This window comes from Eucyclogobius newberryi, unplaced genomic scaffold (genome assembly GCF_026437365.1).
Source record: "Eucyclogobius newberryi isolate DKJ021-1_F unplaced genomic scaffold, fEucNew1.0.hap1 SCAF_4, whole genome shotgun sequence".
Classification (NCBI taxonomy): domain Eukaryota; kingdom Metazoa; phylum Chordata; class Actinopteri; order Gobiiformes; family Gobiidae; genus Eucyclogobius; species Eucyclogobius newberryi.
In genome coordinates this window covers 38,306,780-38,328,570 of record NW_027316056.1, presented here as the reverse complement: position 1 = coordinate 38,328,570, position 21,791 = coordinate 38,306,780, and the positions used below count along the sequence as shown (strand labels likewise).

Below are 21,791 nucleotides of genomic sequence, written 5' to 3'. Positions count from 1 at the left end.
AGGGTTCAAGTGGTTCCTCACCTCCTCCGCTTGTCTCGCAGGCTCCACGACTGTCTGACAGAAAGACAGAAAATAGACATCACCCGTCAGCACGGGGCGAGTGGCACACAGGTTCGTCAGGGGAGCACACATACCCTCATGTAGCGCTGGCGGTTGAGGATGATCAAGCTGATAGAACGCAGCGTGATCAGGTTCTTCCTCCTTTGAGCAAACCTTCTCCTGTTGAACACAAAGAAGTAATTGTGTCACTTAAACAGAGAATCAGGGTTATACTTTTGGATCGCAGCTCAGAATACTGCGGGAAGTGTCCGTGTCGTTGCGCTAGCACCTGCGCTAGCAGGTATCGCTGGGATCTCGTGAGTGAGTATTTACACCTTGGGAGATTGTTTGTTTAATACATTTTGGACTTTTAAATACTGGCGAATTCTCTTAATATCTAAATCCCAAACACAATTCAAAATGTGAAAGTCACAGTGAAAGCCAAACAAGGCTCTTTCCTATTGGACTTTCTCGTCTGTGGGCGGGGTTTATAGTTAAAGTGCCTATGACAGTTTTTACGATTTTCTCATTTTGACTTTATTTGGTGTGTTTGTATCTGTTGTACATATAAATGATAGTTTTACACCGATCGAGCAGGTATTTGTGGAGAAAATGCTGAAAAATCTGTAGAAAATGACAGGAAGTGACATCACACCAGGGACACTCATTTCAGTCAAAGTTTATGCAGAATTTACACAAAAGAAGGCCCAGTGTTTGCTGGGTAATTTCCTAGTGTGATGTCATCAATTACAAACAGGAAGTGAAATTATAAACCTAAAGAATGTGCTTAATGTCTGTCCTTCACCCATGTATGTGATGATGGAGTGTGGTGTGCAGAGCGTCGTGTTACACGTGAGTCTGCAGCGCTGCACACGTCACACGTCACATGTCACATGTCACACGTCACACGTCACACGTCACACGTCACACGTCACACGTCACACGTCACATGTCACATGTCACCTCACCTGGCCAAGTGCCCTCTGGCCCGGGCTTGGAGTTGAGTCATGCGCCACTTGAACTTGACAAAGTTCTTGCGGACAAAGAACATGCGGATGTATCTCTGCAGCGTGAGCGCGGCGATGTTCAGCACGCGCTCACGCTTGGCCTCCAGCAGCTGATACAGCTCCTCCTTCAGGAAGATCTGGGGAGCACAGGAGCACAGCATGAGGCGGGCGTGAGGCGGGCGTGAGGCGGGTATCAGGCGTGAGGCGGGCGTGAGGAGGGCATGAGGAAGGCGTGAGGCGGGCGTGAGGCGGGCGTGAGGCGGGCGTGAGGCGGGTGTGTGGCGGGCGTGTGGCGGGCGTGAGGCGGGCATCAGGCGTGCATGAGCCTGGCGTCAGGCGGGCGTGTGGCGGGCGTGAGGTGGGCGTGTGGTGGGTGCAAGGCGTGCATGAGGCGGACGTGAGGCTGGCGTGAGACGGGCGTGAGGCGGGTGTGAGGCGGGTGTAAGGCGGGCGTGAGGCGGGCGTGAGGCGGGCGTGAGGCGGGCGTGTGGCGGGCATCAGGCGTGCATGAGGATGGCGTCAGGCGGGCGTGTGGCGGGTGTGAGGCGGGCGTGTGTTGGGCGTGAGGCGGGCATGAGGCGGGCGTAAGACGGGTGTGAGGCGGACGTGAGGCGGGCGTGAGGCGGGCGTGAGGCGGGTATGAGGCGGGCGTAAGACGGGTGTGAGGCTGGCGTGAGGCGGGCGTGAGGCGGGCGTGAGGCGGGTATGAGGCGGGTGTGAGGCGGGTGTAAAGCGGGCGTGACTCCCACTGCACCGGCCCGGACCCCCCTCACCTTACTGACTCCCACTTGGTACGAGCCCTTCTTGATGAGGGCCAGGCGGCGCAGCATCTGGACACAGTTGTCTCCGTCAGCGGGCGGCGGCTCCACCAGGCAGAGGAGAGCTTTGTACCTGACACAAAAACCATCGCACACACGAGGAAGTAAAAGATCAGGTAAAGATTTGTGAGAACATCATATTTACACTTAATTGTTAAATCTTCTAAATGAAAATGACTTCAACTGACTTGAAATTGGGCTTCAACAATGTTTGTCCAATTAGATAAAATAAATTTGACGTCAACAGCAGAGGAAACCCGCCTTGTAGGAACAAACAAAAGCTAGCTTTCCCGTGACATGCTAATGCAATTAAACAGTTGTAATGAATGTGATTTTAGTCTGGAAATTAATTATGGCCTCAAAACAATTCTGAGACCTCTGGATTTCTAACTGTGACGTCACAAATGTGGGAAATTAGAAACGGAGTGGTTTTGTGAGGAGAAGACAACCTCGTAAACGCTGTGAAGCACGCGTGGAGCAAAAGGCAACTCTAGGTGTTTTTGATGTTAGGACGATGTGATGAAGGCCTCACCGGACCAGGAAGCTGTAGAAGTCCAGCCTGTACGGGAATCCGTCCTTTCGGATTTGGATGGTCTCCATGACGCCGGAGTATCGCAGCTGTGAACTGACCAGCTCCATGTCAAACGCTCCCGGCTCCTGCAGCAGAACAACATGAGCCAAGTGCAGTCAGGGCCGATCCTCGCTAAAGGCAAACCAGGTTCATGCAGAGGGCCCCGGAGAACGCGAGGGGACCCGAAGATAGAAAATACACAACCAAAAAACAGCCATATCTGAGAATTCTTGGGCAAATATTGGCTGCCGTTGTTTGACGCTGTTTGCAAGATTTTTCCCAAAATAAAACAAGCTAAATATTACATAAAACTAAAATCCCTGTACCCAGTTTCTTCAGGTTTCAAACTGCGACAAAATCATTTTGAAATGATCAGCCACAGCCCAAGCGTATTTATAACTGACAGCTTTCTGCGTATTTCCACTTCTATTTTAATAAGTGAGAATGACTTAGTGAGAATGACCGATTCAAGGTCCTCTGGGACTTCCAGATACAGACAGTCCGAATGGTACTGATGGTATGATACTGGCGAACTAACCGGACATAGTGGTGGTGGATAAACAGCAGAGGATTGTGGTTGACGTGGCAACACCAAGTGCACAGAACCTCCTTGTAACTCCCTGGATTGAAGCCTTAGATAGTGTCCTACCCTGATACAGTCTGTCTGTCAAACGAGGGCTACACCGCATAGCACCACACAGCACCACACAGCACCACGCAGCACCACGCAGCACCACACAGCACCACACAGCACCACACAGCACCACGCAGCACCACGCAGCACCACACAGCACCACACAGCACAGCACCACGCAGCACCACGCAGCACCACGCAGCACCACACAGCACCACACAGCACCACACTGCACCACACTGCACAGCACCACGCAGCACCACACAGCACCACACAGCACCACGCAGCACCACGCAGCACCACGCAGCACCACGCAGCACCACGCAGCACCACGCAGCACCACGCAGCACCACGCAGCACCAAACAGCACCACACAGCACCACACAGCACCACACAGCACCACACTGCACAGCTCCACACAGCACCACACAGCACCACGCAGCACCACGCAGCACCACACAGCACCACGCAGCACCACACTGCACAGCTCCACACAGAACCACGCAGCACCACACAGCACCACGCAGCACCACACAGCACCACGCAGCACCACACTGCACAGCTCCACATAGCACCACACTGCACAGCTCCACATAGCACCACACTGCACAGCTCCACACAGCACCACACAGCACCACACTGCACAGCTCCACACAGCACCACACAGCACCACGCAGCACCACACTGCACAGCTCCACACAGCACCACGCAGCACCACACAGCACCACACAGCACAGCACCACGCAGCACCACACAGCACCACACAGCACCACGCAGCACCACGCAGCACCACGCAGCACCACGCAGCACCACGCAGCACCACGCAGCACCACGCAGCACCACGCAGCACCACACAGCACCACACAGCACCACACAGCACCACACTGCACAGCTCCACACAGCACCACACAGCACCACGCAGCACCACGCAGCACCACGCAGCACCACGCAGCACCACACTGCACAGCTCCACATAGCACCACACAGCACCACGCAGCACCACACTGCACAGCTCCACACAGAACCACGCAGCACCACACAGCACCACGCAGCACCACACAGCACCACGCAGCACCACACTGCACAGCTCCACATAGCACCACACTGCACAGCTCCACATAGCACCACACTGCACAGCTCCACACAGCACCACACAGCACCACACTGCACAGCTCCACACAGCACCACACAGCACCACGCAGCACCACACTGCACAGCTCCACACAGCACCACACAGCACCACACAGCACCACGCAGCACCACACTGCACAGCTCCACACAGCACCACACAGCACCACACAGCACCACACAGCACCACACAGCACCACACAGCACCACGCAGCACCACACAGCACCACACAGCACCACACAGCACCACACTGCACAGCACCACACAGCACCACACTGCACAGCTCCACATAGCACCACACAGCACCACGCAGCACCACACAGCACCACACAGCACCACACAGCGCCACGCAGCACCACACTGCACAGCACCACACAGCACCACACAGCACCACACAGCACCACGCAGCACCACACTGCACAGCTCCACACAGCACCACACAGCACCACGCAGCACCACACTGCACAGCTCCACACAGCACCACACAGCACCACGCAGCACCACGCAGCACCACACTGCACAGCTCCACACAGCACCACACAGCACCACACAGCACCACACAGCACCACGCAGCACCACGCAGCACCACACAGCACCACACAGCACCACACTGCACAGCACCACGCAGCACCACACTGCACAGCTCCACATAGCACCACACAGCACCACGCAGCACCACACAGCACCACACAGCACCACACAGCGCCACGCAGCACCACACAGCACCACAGAGCACCACACTGCACAGCTCCACACAGCACCACACAGCACCACACAGCACCACGCAGCACCACGCAGCACCACGCAGCACCACGCAGCACCACACAGCACCACACTGCACAGCACCACACAGCACCACGCAGCACCACGCAGCACCACGCAGCACCACGCAGCACCACACTGCACAGCACCACACAGCACCACGCAGCACCACGCAGCACCACGCAGCACCACGCAGCACCACACAGCACCACACTGCACAGCTCCACATAGCACCACACAGCACCACGCAGCACCACACTGCACAGCTCCACACAGCACCACACAGCACCACACAGCACCACGCAGCACCACACAGCACCACGCAGCACCACGCAGCACCACACTGCACAGCTCCACACAGCACCACACAGCACCACGCAGCACCACGCAGCACCACGCAGCACCACGCAGCACCACGCAGCACCACACAGCACCACACTGCACAGCTCCACATAGCACCACACAGCACCACACTGCACAGCTCCACATAGCACCACACTGCACAGCTCCACATAGCACCACACTGCACAGCTCCACATAGCACCACACTGCACAGCTCCACACAGCACCACACAGCACCACACAGCACCACGCAGCACCACACTGCACAGCTCCACACAGCACCACACAGCACCACGCAGCACCACGCAGCACCACGCAGCACCACACTGCACAGCTCCACATAGCACCACACAGCACCACGCAGCACCACACTGCACAGCTCCACATAGCACCACACTGCACAGCTCCACATAGCACCACACTGCACAGCTCCACACAGCACCACACAGCACCACACTGCACAGCTCCACACAGCACCACACAGCACCACGCAGCACCACACTGCACAGCTCCACACAGCACCACGCAGCACCACACAGCACCACACAGCACAGCACCACGCAGCACCACACAGCACCACACAGCACCACACAGCACCACACAGCACCACGCAGCACCACACTGCACAGCACCACACAGCACCACACAGCACCACACAGCACCACGCAGCACCACGCAGCACCACGCAGCACCACGCAGCACCACGCAGCACCACGCAGCACCACGCAGCACCACGCAGCACCACGCAGCACCACACAGCACCACACAGCACCACACAGCACCACACTGCACAGCTCCACACAGCACCACACAGCACCACGCAGCACCACGCAGCACCACGCAGCACCACACTGCACAGCTCCACATAGCACCACACAGCACCACGCAGCACCACACTGCACAGCTCCACACAGAACCACGCAGCACCACACAGCACCACGCAGCACCACACAGCACCACGCAGCACCACACTGCACAGCTCCACATAGCACCACACTGCACAGCTCCACATAGCACCACACTGCACAGCTCCACACAGCACCACACAGCACCACACTGCACAGCTCCACACAGCACCACACAGCACCACGCAGCACCACACTGCACAGCTCCACACAGCACCACACAGCACCACACAGCACCACGCAGCACCACACTGCACAGCTCCACACAGCACCACACAGCACCACACAGCACCACACAGCACCACACAGCACCACACAGCACCACACTGCACAGCACCACACTGCACAGCTCCACATAGCACCACACAGCACCACGCAGCACCACACAGCACCACACAGCACCACACAGCGCCACGCAGCACCACACTGCACAGCACCACACAGCACCACACAGCACCACACAGCACCACGCAGCACCACACTGCACAGCTCCACACAGCACCACACAGCACCACGCAGCACCACACTGCACAGCTCCACACAGCACCACACAGCACCACGCAGCACCACGCAGCACCACACTGCACAGCTCCACACAGCACCACACAGCACCACACAGCACCACACAGCACCACGCAGCACCACGCAGCACCACACTGCACAGCACCACGCAGCACCACACTGCACAGCTCCACATAGCACCACACAGCACCACGCAGCACCACACAGCACCACACAGCACCACACAGCGCCACGCAGCACCACACAGCACCACAGAGCACCACACTGCACAGCTCCACACAGCACCACACAGCACCACACAGCACCACGCAGCACCACGCAGCACCACGCAGCACCACGCAGCACCACACAGCACCACACTGCACAGCACCACACAGCACCACGCAGCACCACGCAGCACCACGCAGCACCACGCAGCACCACACAGCACCACACTGCACAGCACCACACAGCACCACGCAGCACCACGCAGCACCACGCAGCACCACGCAGCACCACACAGCACCACACTGCACAGCTCCACATAGCACCACACAGCACCACGCAGCACCACACTGCACAGCTCCACACAGCACCACACAGCACCACACAGCACCACGCAGCACCACACTGCACAGCTCCACACAGCACCACACAGCACCACGCAGCACCACGCAGCACCACGCAGCACCACGCAGCACCACGCAGCACCACACAGCACCACACTGCACAGCTCCACATAGCACCACAGAGCACCACGCAGCACCACACTGCACAGCTCCACACAGCACCACACAGCACCACGCAGCACCACACAGCACCACGCAGCACCACGCAGCACCACACTGCACAGCTCCACACAGCACCACACAGCACCACGCAGCACCACACTGCACAGCTCCACACAGCACCACACAGAACCACGCAGCACCACACAGCACCACACAGCACCACACTGCACAGCTCCACACAGCACCACGCAGCACCACGCAGCACCACGCAGCACCACGCAGCACCACGCAGCACCACACAGCACCACACAGCACCACACAGCACCACGCAACACCACGCAGCACCACACTGCACAGCTCCACACAGCACCACACAGCACCACGCAGCACCACGCAGCACCACACAGCACCATGCAGCACCACGCAGCACCACACAGCACAGCTCCACATAGCACCGCACAGCACCACGAAGCACCACACAGCATCACACAGCACCACACTGCACAGCTCCACACATCACCACACAGCACCACGCAGCATCACACAGCACCACACAGCACCACACTGCACAGCTCCACATAGCACCACACTGCACAGCTCCACACAGCACCACACAGCACCACGCAGCACCACACTGCACAGCTCCACACAGCACCACACAGCACCACGCAGCACCACACTGCACAGCTCCACACAGCACCACGCAGCACCACGCAGCACCACACAGCACCACACTGCACAGCTCCACACAGCACCACGCAGCACCACACAGCACCACGCAGCACCACGCAGCACCACGCAGCACCACGCAGCACCACACAGCACCACGCAGCACCACGCAACACCACCTAGCACCACACTGCACAGCTCCACACAGCACCACACAGCACCACGCAGCACCATGCAGCACCAAACAGCACCACACAGCACCACACAGCATCACACAGCACCACACAGCACCACACAGCACCACACAGCATCACACAGCACCACACAGCACCACGAAGCACCACGCAGCACCACACAGCATCACACAGCACCACACAGCACCACACAGCACCACACAGCACCACACAGCACCACACAGCACCACACAGCATCACACAGCACCACACAGCACCACGCAGCACCATGCAGCACCAAACAGCACCACAATGCACCACGCAGCACCACACAGCACCACACAGCACCACGCAGCACCACACAGCACCACACAGCACCACACAGCATCACACAGCACCACACAGCACCACGAAGCACCACACAGCACCACACAGCACCGCATCAAACCTCTCACTTGTGGTTCACCTTATGATGGTTTGGTTTGATGCAGCGCACAAAGTAAGGATTACACCTGCCAAAGACACACCGGGGAAGGAGTTGAGCACAGGCAGATTCAGAATGCAATGAAGACAATTGGAGCAACTATTGTTTTAGCCTCATTAAACTGCGTGACTCCTCTACTACTTTTGGATACCATGGCCTCGGCCATCCATCTCCAGCACATCGTAGAGATATAAATAATGTACATGAAAAATAACCTCTCAGTCCTGAGTTTTACAAGGAACAGACAGAGGACACAATTTCAACTAAAGCAGTTGAAATAAGGCTAAACATTTGCGCTGAGTTTCATGGTTTAAAGCAATGTGTGCACTCAAATGATCAGAACAAGTCCTAACCATAATACTTGAGGAAAACAGTACTGCAAAGTGTTGTCACCTCTCCATCTTCTCGATGAGCTCCTGGAGGCTGTTCTGGAACTTGGCGCTCACTGTGTTGGCCTGGTAGCGGCGCACAGAGCTGGTGCGGTGCGCTGTCTTCTGGTGAGCGAGAGACTCTGAGTGCTTCAGGAACAGGCTGGACATGAGCTGAAGAACAGAGTCGGTCAGTGAGAAGGGGGTGGAGTCTGCATCTGTTGCCACCTCCCTTTGTTTGCAAAGCCGACGCAGGTTTGAACCAGGAAGTGCTTCAAAAACCTCTATCTACCAAACACTGTAACATGTCTGGTGGAGGGTCCGCTTCCTGTTTGTCTCCATGGAGATGCTATTGTTTTGATCAGACTGTTTCAAAAATCCCCTTGAATTGGTGTTAAGTTTAGCAACCAAACTAAGTTACTGGTCAAATCTGTGGAGAGGTGAGCCTACTCAAAAAAGACAATAGCAAAACACCTGTAATCGATGAAAGATAGATATGTTTAATGCCGCACAGCATTCCAGTTAAAGCATTGACATCTCACTCTAGAAAACAGGTAGCACCCCCATCAGAAAGTGCCCCTTTTGTTCTAACAGCTTGGACCCCCGGACCATCAGCACAGGATCTCACAGGGCTCTCCTTCTCCCTGAACATCAACTGCTGCAGCTCCTGGGCATCTACAGGACCTGTGAGTCTCCAGGACCTATGCATCTCCAGGACCTGTGCACTTCCAGAACCGGTGCACCTCAAGGACCCGTGTGCCTCCAGGACCTATGCATCTCCAAGACCTGTGCACCTCCAAGACCTGTGCATCTCCAGGACCTGTGCGCCTCCAGGACCTGTGCACCTCCAGGACCTGTGCGCCTCCAGGACCTGTGCGCCTCCAGGACCTATGCATCTCCAGGCAATCTTTATCTATTGGCACTGCTAGTTTTACACCGTTGATCTGGATATTTTGTAACTAGACCGTTTATTAGATCATTCACTTCATGGACATGTTGTCTCTGGCCTTCTGCTCCGTTCATGTTCCAGAACGCGGTCCAAGGGGAAAAACATTTGGAAACCTGTGTTCCATGTGTGCCTTTATTTGATCTTATTTGATATTTGATATGTACCTACAGCATTCTTTACCATTAGTCCACGTTGTTTTTTGTTTCACTTAATCTCCAAAGCACATTCCCAGTTTGTGAATGTTGTTCACGAACAATGGCAATAACGCTTTTTACTGATTCTCATCAAAACAGGGAAGTAAAGGACCACTACAGGCCAGAAATGTGACCTACTTTGTTCTTGCTCTGGATAAACAGGTCTAGAACATCCTGGCGCACCATGTCGAAGTTCTTGTCCAGAAAATGGTGAACCTGTGAACAGAATCAGACGTGTGTCACTCTGCAGAGGAACCCGCGGAGAACCCGAGGAGAACCTGCGGAGAACCCGCGGAGAACCCGAGGAGAACCCGAGGAGAACCCGAGGAGAATCCTGTGCGCGGCAGTACCTGGTAGGAGACCTTTCCTGCATAATGCTTGATGGTGAACTCTGGCAGCGGCAACTTTGGTCTGGCATAGAGCGGGTTGTTACCGTGGTGATAGTGGCACTTCTGTAGGAAGGTGTGGTCTGTGGCCTGAGGAGCATCAGAGTGTGTTAATCCTGTTCACTGAGAAAGGTAATAAACCTCTTTCTGATTCTGACGTTTGATGTCACAAACCCGGGCCGTACCTGTGGGAAGCTGCACTGGTCGTCCAGGATGCGCAGGATCCCGTGGGGCTTGGCGGAGATGAGGTCCATACAGGCCTGGTTATGGCTGAAGGGCTGCTGCTGCCACTCGATCTGCTCCCTCATGTACTCCTCCTGCAGGACCACGACTACGTCAGGACTGCTCAGTGTGTCCAGAGCTGACCAGCGTTTTACAAGTCCAGTCTAGTTCACTGTCAAACTATTACCATATTTTCCGGACTATAAGTCACACCTTTTTTCATAGTTTTGTCCGGGGTGCGACTTATACTCCAGAGCGACTTATATATGATATTATTAGTTATTTTCACAGTGACAACCACAAGAGGGCGCTCTAGGCTCTAAGCGACGCAGAAGAAGAGTCTGCACTTCCTCTTCCTCTGGAGTTTGTGGAGTTGTTTAGAAGTGACACAGAGGAAGAAGAATTCAATGGATTTAGTGATTTGGGGTAAAACTGATGCTTTGGTAAACTTGTTAGCATGTTCTTTATGCTATAGTTATCTGAATAACTGTTCATATGTTACGTTAACATACCAGACACTTACTACAGTTCTGTCTGTGCCTCATGTAGCTGAAGGTGTTAGCGTTAGCATACGTCATGTAGCTGAAGGTGTTAGCATTAGCATACGTCATGTAGCTGAAGGTGTTAGCGTTAGCATACGTCATGTAGCTGAAGGTGTTAGCATTAGCATACGTACACCTATTCACCATGTTCTCTCATCTGTTATTATTTTAAACTGCATTTTGTTCTTGGTCTTGGATTTTATCAAATAATTTCCCCAAAATACTTATACTCCAGTGCAACTTATATATGTTTTTTTCTTCTCTATTATGCATTTTTGGCTTGTGTGACCTATAGTCCAGTGCGACTTATAGTCCGGAAAATACGGTATTTCTTTTAAGGCGGACCGACCTCCGTGAACTCTACCGATCTAAATGTGTCTGACCTGTTCCTCCTGGAAGACGACCTTGATGAAGAACGACTGCAGCGACTCATTGGCGTAGTTGATGCAGAGCTGCTCGAAGCTGTTCACCTGCAGTTCCTGGGGGGCGCAGACAGGGGGCAGAGTTGCAAATACGGTACACGCATTTTTCTATTGGTGCCGCGACCGGGGAATGAACAGTGACCTCAAAACCGTAGATGTCCAGTATGGAGATGGACAGGGATTCTTGGCGAGGGTAGACTCGCCCGTTGATGCGCTCTGTCAGCCAACCGAACAGCAGCGAGTACAGGATCTTGGCAACGGCGTCCCTGTGGCCGACACGCAAAGACTGTAACCATGGCGACGGAGGTGGCTATTTCTCTGGCAACAGGGGACAAGTGAAAGGTGCCTGCCCCTCAAACTAAACCGTCACTAAGATAAGATAAGATACATTGTCATCACACAGCCAGCGTAATCACAAATGTACGGTAATGAATAGTATAATTACACTTTACTTCATATGAGAACTCGGTAGCGTAGTATTAAGATGGAAATAGCTGCCTTAGAAACATAAAGTGAAATATTTGAGGACATAGCAGGTTGACTTAATGAGAAACCCTCTCTAAACCCGTGACAACCGTCGCCGGGGGCTAAGAGGGCACAGGGACTAACGCGGGTCATCTCAGCAGTCTGGGGGTGCGGCTTTCAGGATCATCTACCGCCCCTGCTGCCACGCCCTGACGTGTGCGCGGATTGCGGAGGGTTCTGTGTCTTTTTTTCTTCAATAAAACTTTGATTTCCCCGGTTCTTGAGCAAATCCATTCAATTATGTTACGCTAACATACCAGACACTTACCACAGTTCTGTCTGTGCCTCATGTAGCTGAAGGTGTTAGCGTTAGCATACGTCATGTAGCTGAAGATGTTAGCGTTAGCATACGTCATGTAGCTGAAGGTGTTAGCGTTAGCATACGTACACCTATTCACCATGTTCTCTCATCTGTTATTATTTTAAACTGCATTTCAAGAGGAAATGTCTGTTCTTGGTCTTGGATTTTATCAAATAAATTTCCCCCAAAAATGCGACTTATACTCCAGGGAGACTTATGTGTTTTTTCCTTCTCTATTATGCATTTTTTGACTGGTGCGACTTATACTCTGGAGAAAACGGTTATTGCATGAAGTGTAGTCGTAGAAGAAGAAAAAAACAACTTTTCAAACCAGAAATATCAGTTTTTCCAAATAGTTTGATTGTTCTTTTTGATCTGAAGTGATGTTTATTGTGAGGTTCGGGATGACCGGTCTCACCTGGCGTCCACTGCACTCTCCACGGTCAGAGGAGTGTAGATCTTCTCCCGCCCGGCATCCTGGGGCCCAAAAACATCACGTCACACGCAGGGCCGGCCCAGCCTATAAGCGAACTAAGCAGCCGCGTAGGGCCCCGAGGCGTTAATAGGGCCCCCAATCTGGCAACCCGTCTTATGCGAAGTGCAAGCGCAGCGTGCGCCACTAGTGCAGTAGCGCTGCTGGCGCGGCAGCGCACACAGCGGTAACATATAACGCACAAACCGCATTTATTTGTAATGACAATCTGGCAACCGAGACACCAAACCTGCGCTGATTGGGCAACAATGTGCGCGAGGAGCTCGAGAGCAAAACATAAACACAACACAACGTGGTCCCTGCGTGGTCCTCATGTCCTGAGGAATATATCCCCCCGATGCCGAAAAACGAAAGAAGAAACTTCTTGATGTGAAGAAACTGCAAACTCAACAACACTCTCCAGGTATTGAACTTCTCTTACAAAGAGACGGTTAATGCTGCTGTTTGAAACAACACGATTCTGTCACGTTAGTTCGCTCAGGCTGGAGGCGACGAGAGCTCTGCCCCGAGCATAATGTGTGTCTGAATGAAAGATAATAAGCTTCACATTTACACCAGCCCCGTAGTGTTAGCTGCAGGTGAGGCCGGTGAGGGGCGTCTGTGCCCCGGTCACTAAGAGGCGGAGATCCGGTCCGGACGAGCGCCGTCTCGTCCAGAACTTCTGACGTGAGACTTTGGAGTGAATAGTGTGCGGCCCCTGTCCCGGGCCCCTGTCCCTGTCCCGGGCCCCTGTCCCGGGCCCCTGTCCCGGGCCCCTGTCCCGGGCCCCTGTCCCGGGCCCCTGTGCAGCCTCAGTCAGAGATGAGCGGTTTGAGTTTGCGTCCCTCTCTCTCACATCACCATGTGTGAGATCAATCGTGACTCGTGATGTCTGTTTTACTTTGACTTCTTAAAGTGCAATGAGAGGAACGTAAAGGTTTATGCACGTAAGGTCCATCAGCCAATCACATCGCAGCATTGTTTCATGCAGGAGTCCAGTGTTTGATGTTCTGATCAGAACAAACATTTATATTGTAATTCACTTTTAATAGAGCAATAAAACGTTTCAATTTATTTAAAAAGCATCATTAGACTATTTGTTATAAATTATAATAAATTGATAGTGAAAAATAACCAGACATATTATAATTACGTCTGTTATAGAATAATACTATATATTTGTATACAAAAGTGGCAAAGTTGCAGAAACGCAGTCTCTTCACTATAGCGAGGTTTGGACCTTCACTTCTCGTTCTGTTCATTCTCTGGGAATAACATGTTTGCACTGTTTTATCAGTGTTAATTGTTAATCAAGCAATGCTTATGCCATTTGTTTAATTTAATATAACTTGTTTTGTCACTTTGGCAAGAAGGAACAGTTGGGAGCAGTAAAAGATAAATTAGTAAGGATAACTATTACTTTTACATTTTCAGTTAAAATGAATCAATTTGACCATAATTATTTTTCATAGCCAATATTGTATTGAGTAATTAAGTACACTAATAACTGGCTTTAGTCATTTTCTCCTGGCACAGTTTCATCACATCTTCATTTTATTGCATTACAACCTCAACATTTTACTCTTACTTTAACGGCTGGACCACATTAAAATGCACCAGACCCAAAAAAGGTCTGAAAATCTCCCCCAGACCCCCCCTGTTCATTCATTTAAACTGCTAATGTGGCTGTCGACCCTTAATGCCCACAAATACGCCCAAAAACATATCTGGGACGTGTGTTATTTGTACAGGGAGTAGAGGTGATGTCAGCGGAATACCAAGTTGCATTGTGGGATTTAAGTTATCAATATTTGAGCTTGTGAGGTGTTGAGAATAAACTAACTGGCAAACAGATGCCCTGGAGTTTTGGTGCGCTTTGTTTGCGTTGAAGAAAGTTCCCATATGTGAATTGTTCACTGACAATGGCAATAAAACTGATTCTGATGACGTGGTGAGGGGCCCCCAAAATTGTTTTCGCTTAGGGCCCCCTGAAGGCTTGGGCCGGCCCTGGTCACACGTATAATCCACATGTATGCAGTATTTGTCATCTGTTTATGTGACAAGCAGGAACGGTTATCCACTGGACAATGTGAACGTGAGGACAATGTGAACGTGAGGACAATGTGAACGTGAGGACAATGTGAACGTGAGGATAATGTAAACGTGAAGACAATGTGAACGTGAGGACAATGTGAACATGAGGACAATGTGAACGTGAGGACAATGTAAACGTGAGGACAATGTGAACGTGAGGACAATGTGAACGTGAGGACAATGTGAACGTGAGGACAATGTGAACGTGAGGACAATGTAAACGTGAGGACAATGTGAACGTGAGGACAATGTGAACGTAAGGACAATGTAAGGGATCATCTCAAAATGGGTTGAAGGGGGGTTGAACCTACATTTCGTCTTTTTGTTGCTTTGAAGCTTCAATACATCGTTGTGGCAGTAATTGTTTTGAAATGCTAAAAAACTCTCACAGCAACGAGCATTAGGCCAACATTAGGCGGCGAGTGCGTGTGCGGAGCACGGCGAGCGGGCGTCGCCGTCGCCAACGAGGCTGGTGCTGAAAAGTTGGAAAAGCTTTTTTGCGGCAAGATGCGGCGCAGCAAATGATCAAGAGATTTTGCTCTGGTAACGTGCTACGCACTGACCGGAAGAAGGAAACAAAATAAACCTGCATGAGGTTTCGGCCAATCACAGAAGACGTGAGATTCTCACTGAGCCAAAAGGGCGTGTTCTGCTTCTGTCATTCTGACATGTCTAAGGTCTAAACACAGGCAAGTGACAATTACAGGTTTTGACAAGAAACATTTGTTTCTCACTCTCTCATCTCAATGTGGTCATGTCACAGTTTCGGTTGAATGGGATGTGCCGTAGGGCCCCTAGGGCCCCAAGGGCCTGTGGAACATGTGGATTGAGTAAACAAACATGCGCGACAGGTGACATTATTTGCAGAGTTCATAACTTCTAAATATAAACTTACCAAAGGATGTTCAGGGATGTTCACTAGAGGTGAGCAGGTCTATCAAGCTACTATCGTTTTATCAACGCGTAAAATTTTATGTGAAGCCAGACAAAGTCTTTTGGGGGGGAGGGGGTCCAGAGAGAGACGAAAAAAAGTCTTTTCAGCTTCAACTCATTTTGAGATGATCCCTAAACGTGAGGACAATGTGAAAGTAAGGACAATGTAAACAAGTGTCGCGATTCCTCCTAAACATCACAAGAAGAAGACACATTTCAGGTCCAAACTCTTCTTCTTCTTCTTCTTCTTCTTCTTCTTCTTCTTCTTCTTCTTCTTCTTCTTCTTCTTCTTCTTCTTCTTCTTCTTCTTCTTCTTCTTCTTCTTCTTCTTCTTCTTCTTCTTCTTCTTCTTCTTCTTCTTCTTCTTCTTCTTCTTCTTCTTCTTCTTCTTCTTCTTCTTCTTCTTCTTCTTCTTCTTCTTCTTCTTCTTCTTCTTCTTCTTCTTCTTCTTCTTCTTCTTCTTCTTCTTCTTCTTCTTCTTCTTCTTCTTCTTCTTCTTCTTCTTCTTCTTCTTCTTCTTCTTCTTCTTCTTCTTCTTCTTCTTCTTCTTCTTCTTCTTCTTCTTCTTCTTCTTCTTCGTGAGACAGGAAATGATGTCACCTAAATAACGATGTCATCTAACTAATGATGTCATCTAACTAATGATGTCACTTAAATAATTGCAGTGGAGCAATTTTGATTCGATTGTAGAAGTTTTGGATTTGAGCTTGGATGTTTTTTAGACTTTGCCAACAACAACAACAACAACAACAACAACAACAACAACAGCAACAAGAACAACAAGAACAACAACAGCAACAACAAGAACAATAACAACAGCAGCAATTACTACTACTACTACTACTACTACTACTACTACTGCGCAATGTTTAAGCTAATACTACTATTACTACTACTACTACTACTACTACAACAAATACTACAACTACTAGTGGTAGTACTAGTACCGCAAGGTTTAATCTACTACTACTACAACTACTACTACTACTACTACTACTACAACTACAACTACAACTACAACTACAACTACAACTACAACTAGGCAATGTTTAAGCCACTACTACTACTACTACTATATACTACTACTACTACTACTACTACGGAACAATGTTCAAGCTACTACTACTACTACTACTACTACTACTGTTCAACCTAATAAAACAAAAACATTTTTCAGCATTCTCAGATCGTTTACGTCCTGGTCAAAGCTAGTGTTCTAGCGTGCTAGCGTGTTAGCGTGCTAGCGTGTTAGCGTGCTAGTTTGGTCATCGCCTTACGGTCATTTTGAAGGTGACAGACTTCTGCAGAGCTTCTGGAGACACGTGCAGCAGCTCGGCGATGACCCTGATCTCCTGCGCGCTCACCACCGAGGCCACCTCCTGCCCCTCCACCTGCACGGGGCCACACCCACAAAACACCATTCGTTACGCCCCGTACGTCTGACAGTGATGTTTAGAAGCTGGATGGACGCGACATAACGTGAAGAACATGTGGAGAGAGCGACCTGGTGTGGCTGGAAGAAGACGTTCCCCAGGTGGAGCACTGACGACAGGATCCTGTAGATGGCGCTCTGCTCCTCGGGGGTGAAGCACAGGATGTCCATGGCCCCCAGCAGGCGCCTGAAGTCCTCGGCGTCGTCCTTACCCGCGATGGAGCACTCTCCTCCCTGGATCACGGTCCGAGCAGACAAAAGCGCCATTGTCAACTCAGATTTACGCTCAACGATGAGTGCTAACGATGAGTGCTAACGATGAGTGCTAACTTCCTACAAGTTATCTGTCCTTTTCCTCTGTATCTACCTGTGTTGCAACAATGAAATTTCCCCATGTGTGGACAATAAAGGATTATCTTATCTTATCTTATTTAACGATGAGTGCTAACGATGAGTGCTAACGATGAGTGCTAACGATGAGTGCGCACCTGGTTGAGATAGTAGTAGGTCTCGGGCTCCTGCAGATACAGCGGGCTCTTCTCTTCGGACGGAAGACCGGCCAGCATTTCATAGAAGATGTGGTAGTTCCTCTCGGATTTGGCCTGTCAATCAAACATGACTCGTGGCGTGTGTTTAACGTGCACCAAAGACACGCCCGGTCACACGCCTTTCGGTACTGATGAACGTGTTACGATGTAATGTTACAGAGTTTAGGTTTTGCTGTAACAAAGTCATATTAAAGTAAGCCTAAGTAGAAAACAACATTTGTTCTATTATGGCCTAAAGTGGCTTCAGAAGTCGGCTCATCTATGGCTATAAAAGGCTTTGGTCCAGTCCACAGAATTACATTCTCTTTGATGATGGAACCAAACAAACAAAAGTGACAACTGTGAATCAAACAGTGAGAAGACATGAGTGACATCATGAGTGACATCATGTGTGACATCATGAGTGACATCATGTGTGACATCATGAGTGACATCATGAGTGACATCATGAGTGACATCATGTGTGACATCATGAGTGACATGAGTGACATCATGTGTGACATCATGAGTGACATCATGTGTGACATCATGTGTGACATCATGAGTGACATCATGAGTGACATCATGTGTGACATCATGAGTGACATCATGAGTGACATCATGTGTGACATCATGAGTGACATCATGAGTGACATCATGTGTGACATCATGAGTGACATCATGTGTGACATCATGAGTGACATCATGAGTGACATCATGAGTGACATCATGTGTGACATCATGAGTGACATCATGTGTGACATCATGAGTGACATCATGTGTGACATCATGAGTGACATCATGAGTGACATCATGTGTGACATCATGAGTGACATCATGTGTGACATCATGTGTGACATCATGAGTGACATGAGTGACATCATGTGTGACATCATGAGTGACATCATGTGTGACATCATGTGTGACATCATGAGTGACATCATGAGTGACATCATGTGTGACATCATGAGTGACATCATGAGTGACATCATGAGTGACATTATGTGTGACATCATGAGTGACATCATGTGTGACATCATGAGTGACACCATGAGTGACATCATGTGTGACATCATGAGTGACATCATGTGTGACATCATGAGTGACATCATGTGTGACATCATGAGTGACACCATGAGTGACATCATGTGTGACATCATGAGTGACATCATGTGTGACATCATGAGTGACATCATGAGTGACATCATGTGTGACATCATGAGTGACATCATGTGTTACATCATGAGTGACATCATGAGTGACATCATGAGTGACATCACAGTGACATCACAGTGACATCACAGCGGTGAGAGGGCCCTGGTAAAGCATCTGTCATCAGAAGAGCCGGTTACACCAGCAAGCAGCGATGAAGGGCCTTTGCTCCAACAAACGTCATTAGAAATTCAAAGTCACTAGCACTTATCACTATGAAGAGGCGGGGCTTATCACTATGAAGAGGCGAGCTTATCACTATGAAGAGGCGGGGCTTATCACTAGGAAAAGGTGGGGTTTATCACTATGAAGAGGCGGGGCTTATCACTATGAAGAGGCGAGCTTATCACTATGAAGAGGCGGGGCTTATCACTAGGAAAAGGTGGGGTTTATCACTATGAAGAGGCGGGGCTTATCACTACGAAGAGGCGGGCTTATCACTATGAAAAGGCGAGGCTTATCACTATGAAGAGGCAGGGCTTATCACTATGAAGAGGCGGAGCTTATCACCATGAAGAGGCGGGGCTTATCACCATGAAGAGGCGGGGCTTATCACTATGAAGAGGCGGGGCTTATCACTATGAAGAGGCGGGGCTTATCACTATGAAGAGGCGGAGCTTATCACCATGAAGAGGCGGGGCTTATCACCATGAAGAGGCGGGGCTTATCACTATGAAGAGGCGGGGCTTATCACTATGAAGAGGCGGGGTTTATCACTATGAAGAGGCGGGGCTTATCACTATGAAGAGGCGGGGCTTATCACTTCTCCAGTTTATAACGATGATCTGCTATAATTCTTGTAGTTCATTTGTGGGACGTCCCAGCGCCTCCTGCACCGGACCAAACAGCCGGAGCATCATAACCGGTCCCGGCGACGGAGCGCGAGGCGTCGGGATCGGGCCTTCCCCCTCCCCCGGCGCTTCTCCGGACTCACCTGGAAGACTATGCGGGACTTCTCCAGCAGGTACTGGGACGTTATGGCACCACTGATCACGCCCCTGGGACGGCACAAACGGGTCACACAGTTAAGTACCGGCTCATGCATCCGTAATGAGCCCCACTGTTCCCGCGGCGACAAGGATACTCAAATATCAGTGTTAGTGGGACAGCGTGGCCAGCGCGGGCATCACAAAGAGCAAACAACGTACGACTGAACCGGTGGTCATTTCAGAAGTCTGTGGAAATGACCTTTGTCAAAATGTCGATGGGCGAATACGGTTTTATCAACGTGAAGCTCCTGGAGACTAAACGTCCACTGCTTTGTACACGTTTGACGTAATTATCACACCGCAGAAAATATTCAGTCGGACGGGTCATTTTGAGTAAGAAGATCGAATTCTCATCAGAAAACGATCTCTTCTGCATTAAAGTATTTTCACAGTAAAGATGGTGATGCCACGCCCACAGACCACGGTCAGACGGCTACATCTAACGGCACAAAGGGCACGTTCACTTCTTTTAAAGCGCCCCCTACTGGTCGGACCACTCTAAATGGCTAAAACGGCTAAAATGCCGCTAAGATCGATATATTTTGATTTTGCAAAAAGATTCTTGCACGGAATAGCACATTTTTTAGGTTTATAACTTCACTTCCTGTTTGTGATTGATGACATCACACTTGGAATTACCCAGCAAACACTGGGAAAAAACTCATCTCAAGTCAATGTTTTTAATGACAGCGACTTTATTTTGTTGAATTATTGTTTAGAGTCAAAAAAGTTGTTTATTTGTGTAAATTCTGCATAAACGTTGACTGGAATGAGTGTCCCTAGTGTGATGTCACTTCCTGTCTCTGGTGTGATGTCACTTCCTGTCATGTTCTACAGATCTATTTCAACGTTTTCTCCACAAATACCTGCTCAATTGGTGTAAAACTATAATTCATATGTACGACTGGTATAGATCAAAATTGGAAAATCGTAAAAATCCGTCGAAACCTCACTATTTGGCTCCAGACTCAAATCTGTGAATAATTGGCGTTTGATTGTTTATCACAAAGTCCAGAGAGGACGGTTTGTGCTTCTGCAGCTATGACATCACATGTTTGTGCTGCTGTTACATGTGTGAGCGTTACACTGCCCCCTGTCCTGCAGCTATGACATCACATGTTTGTGCTGCTGTTACATGTATGAGCGTTACACTGCCCCCTGTCCTGCAGCTATGACATCACATGTTTGTGCTGCTGTTACATGTATGAGCGTTACACTGCCCCCTGTCCTGCAGCTATGACATCACATGTTTGTGCTGCTGTTACATGTGTGAGCGTTACACTGCCCCCTGTCCTGCAGCTATGACATCACATGTTTGTGCTGCTGTTACATGTATGAGCGTTACACTGCCCCCTGTCCTGCAGCTATGACATCACATGTTTGTGCTGCTGTTACATGTGTGAGCGTTACACTGCCCCCTGTCCTGCAGCTATGACATCACATGTTTGTGCTGCTGTT

At 50.6% G+C, this 21,791-nt stretch overlaps 1 protein-coding gene across 1 annotated transcript in view; it reads right to left on the bottom strand.

Moving 5' to 3' along the window:
• LOC140378032 (unconventional myosin-XV-like) overlaps positions 1-21,791 on the bottom strand; it is a 130,133-nt gene that overhangs the window by 98,182 nt on the left and 10,160 nt on the right. The window contains exons 14-30 of the mRNA XM_072463662.1: positions 20,279-20,342; positions 18,094-18,207; positions 17,678-17,839; positions 17,451-17,564; positions 13,093-13,151; positions 11,991-12,114; positions 11,810-11,905; positions 10,848-10,979; positions 10,627-10,752; positions 10,415-10,492; positions 9,159-9,307; positions 8,748-8,793; positions 2,397-2,521; positions 1,820-1,937; positions 1,008-1,183; positions 135-219; positions 22-54 (exon numbers count right to left, since the gene is read on the bottom strand). Coding sequence (XP_072319763.1) covers positions 22-54; positions 135-219; positions 1,008-1,183; positions 1,820-1,937; positions 2,397-2,521; positions 8,748-8,793; positions 9,159-9,307; positions 10,415-10,492; positions 10,627-10,752; positions 10,848-10,979; positions 11,810-11,905; positions 11,991-12,114; positions 13,093-13,151; positions 17,451-17,564; positions 17,678-17,839; positions 18,094-18,207; positions 20,279-20,342 — 1,801 coding nt within the window. The remainder of the gene's footprint in view (positions 1-21; positions 55-134; positions 220-1,007; positions 1,184-1,819; positions 1,938-2,396; positions 2,522-8,747; positions 8,794-9,158; positions 9,308-10,414; positions 10,493-10,626; positions 10,753-10,847; positions 10,980-11,809; positions 11,906-11,990; positions 12,115-13,092; positions 13,152-17,450; positions 17,565-17,677; positions 17,840-18,093; positions 18,208-20,278; positions 20,343-21,791) is intronic.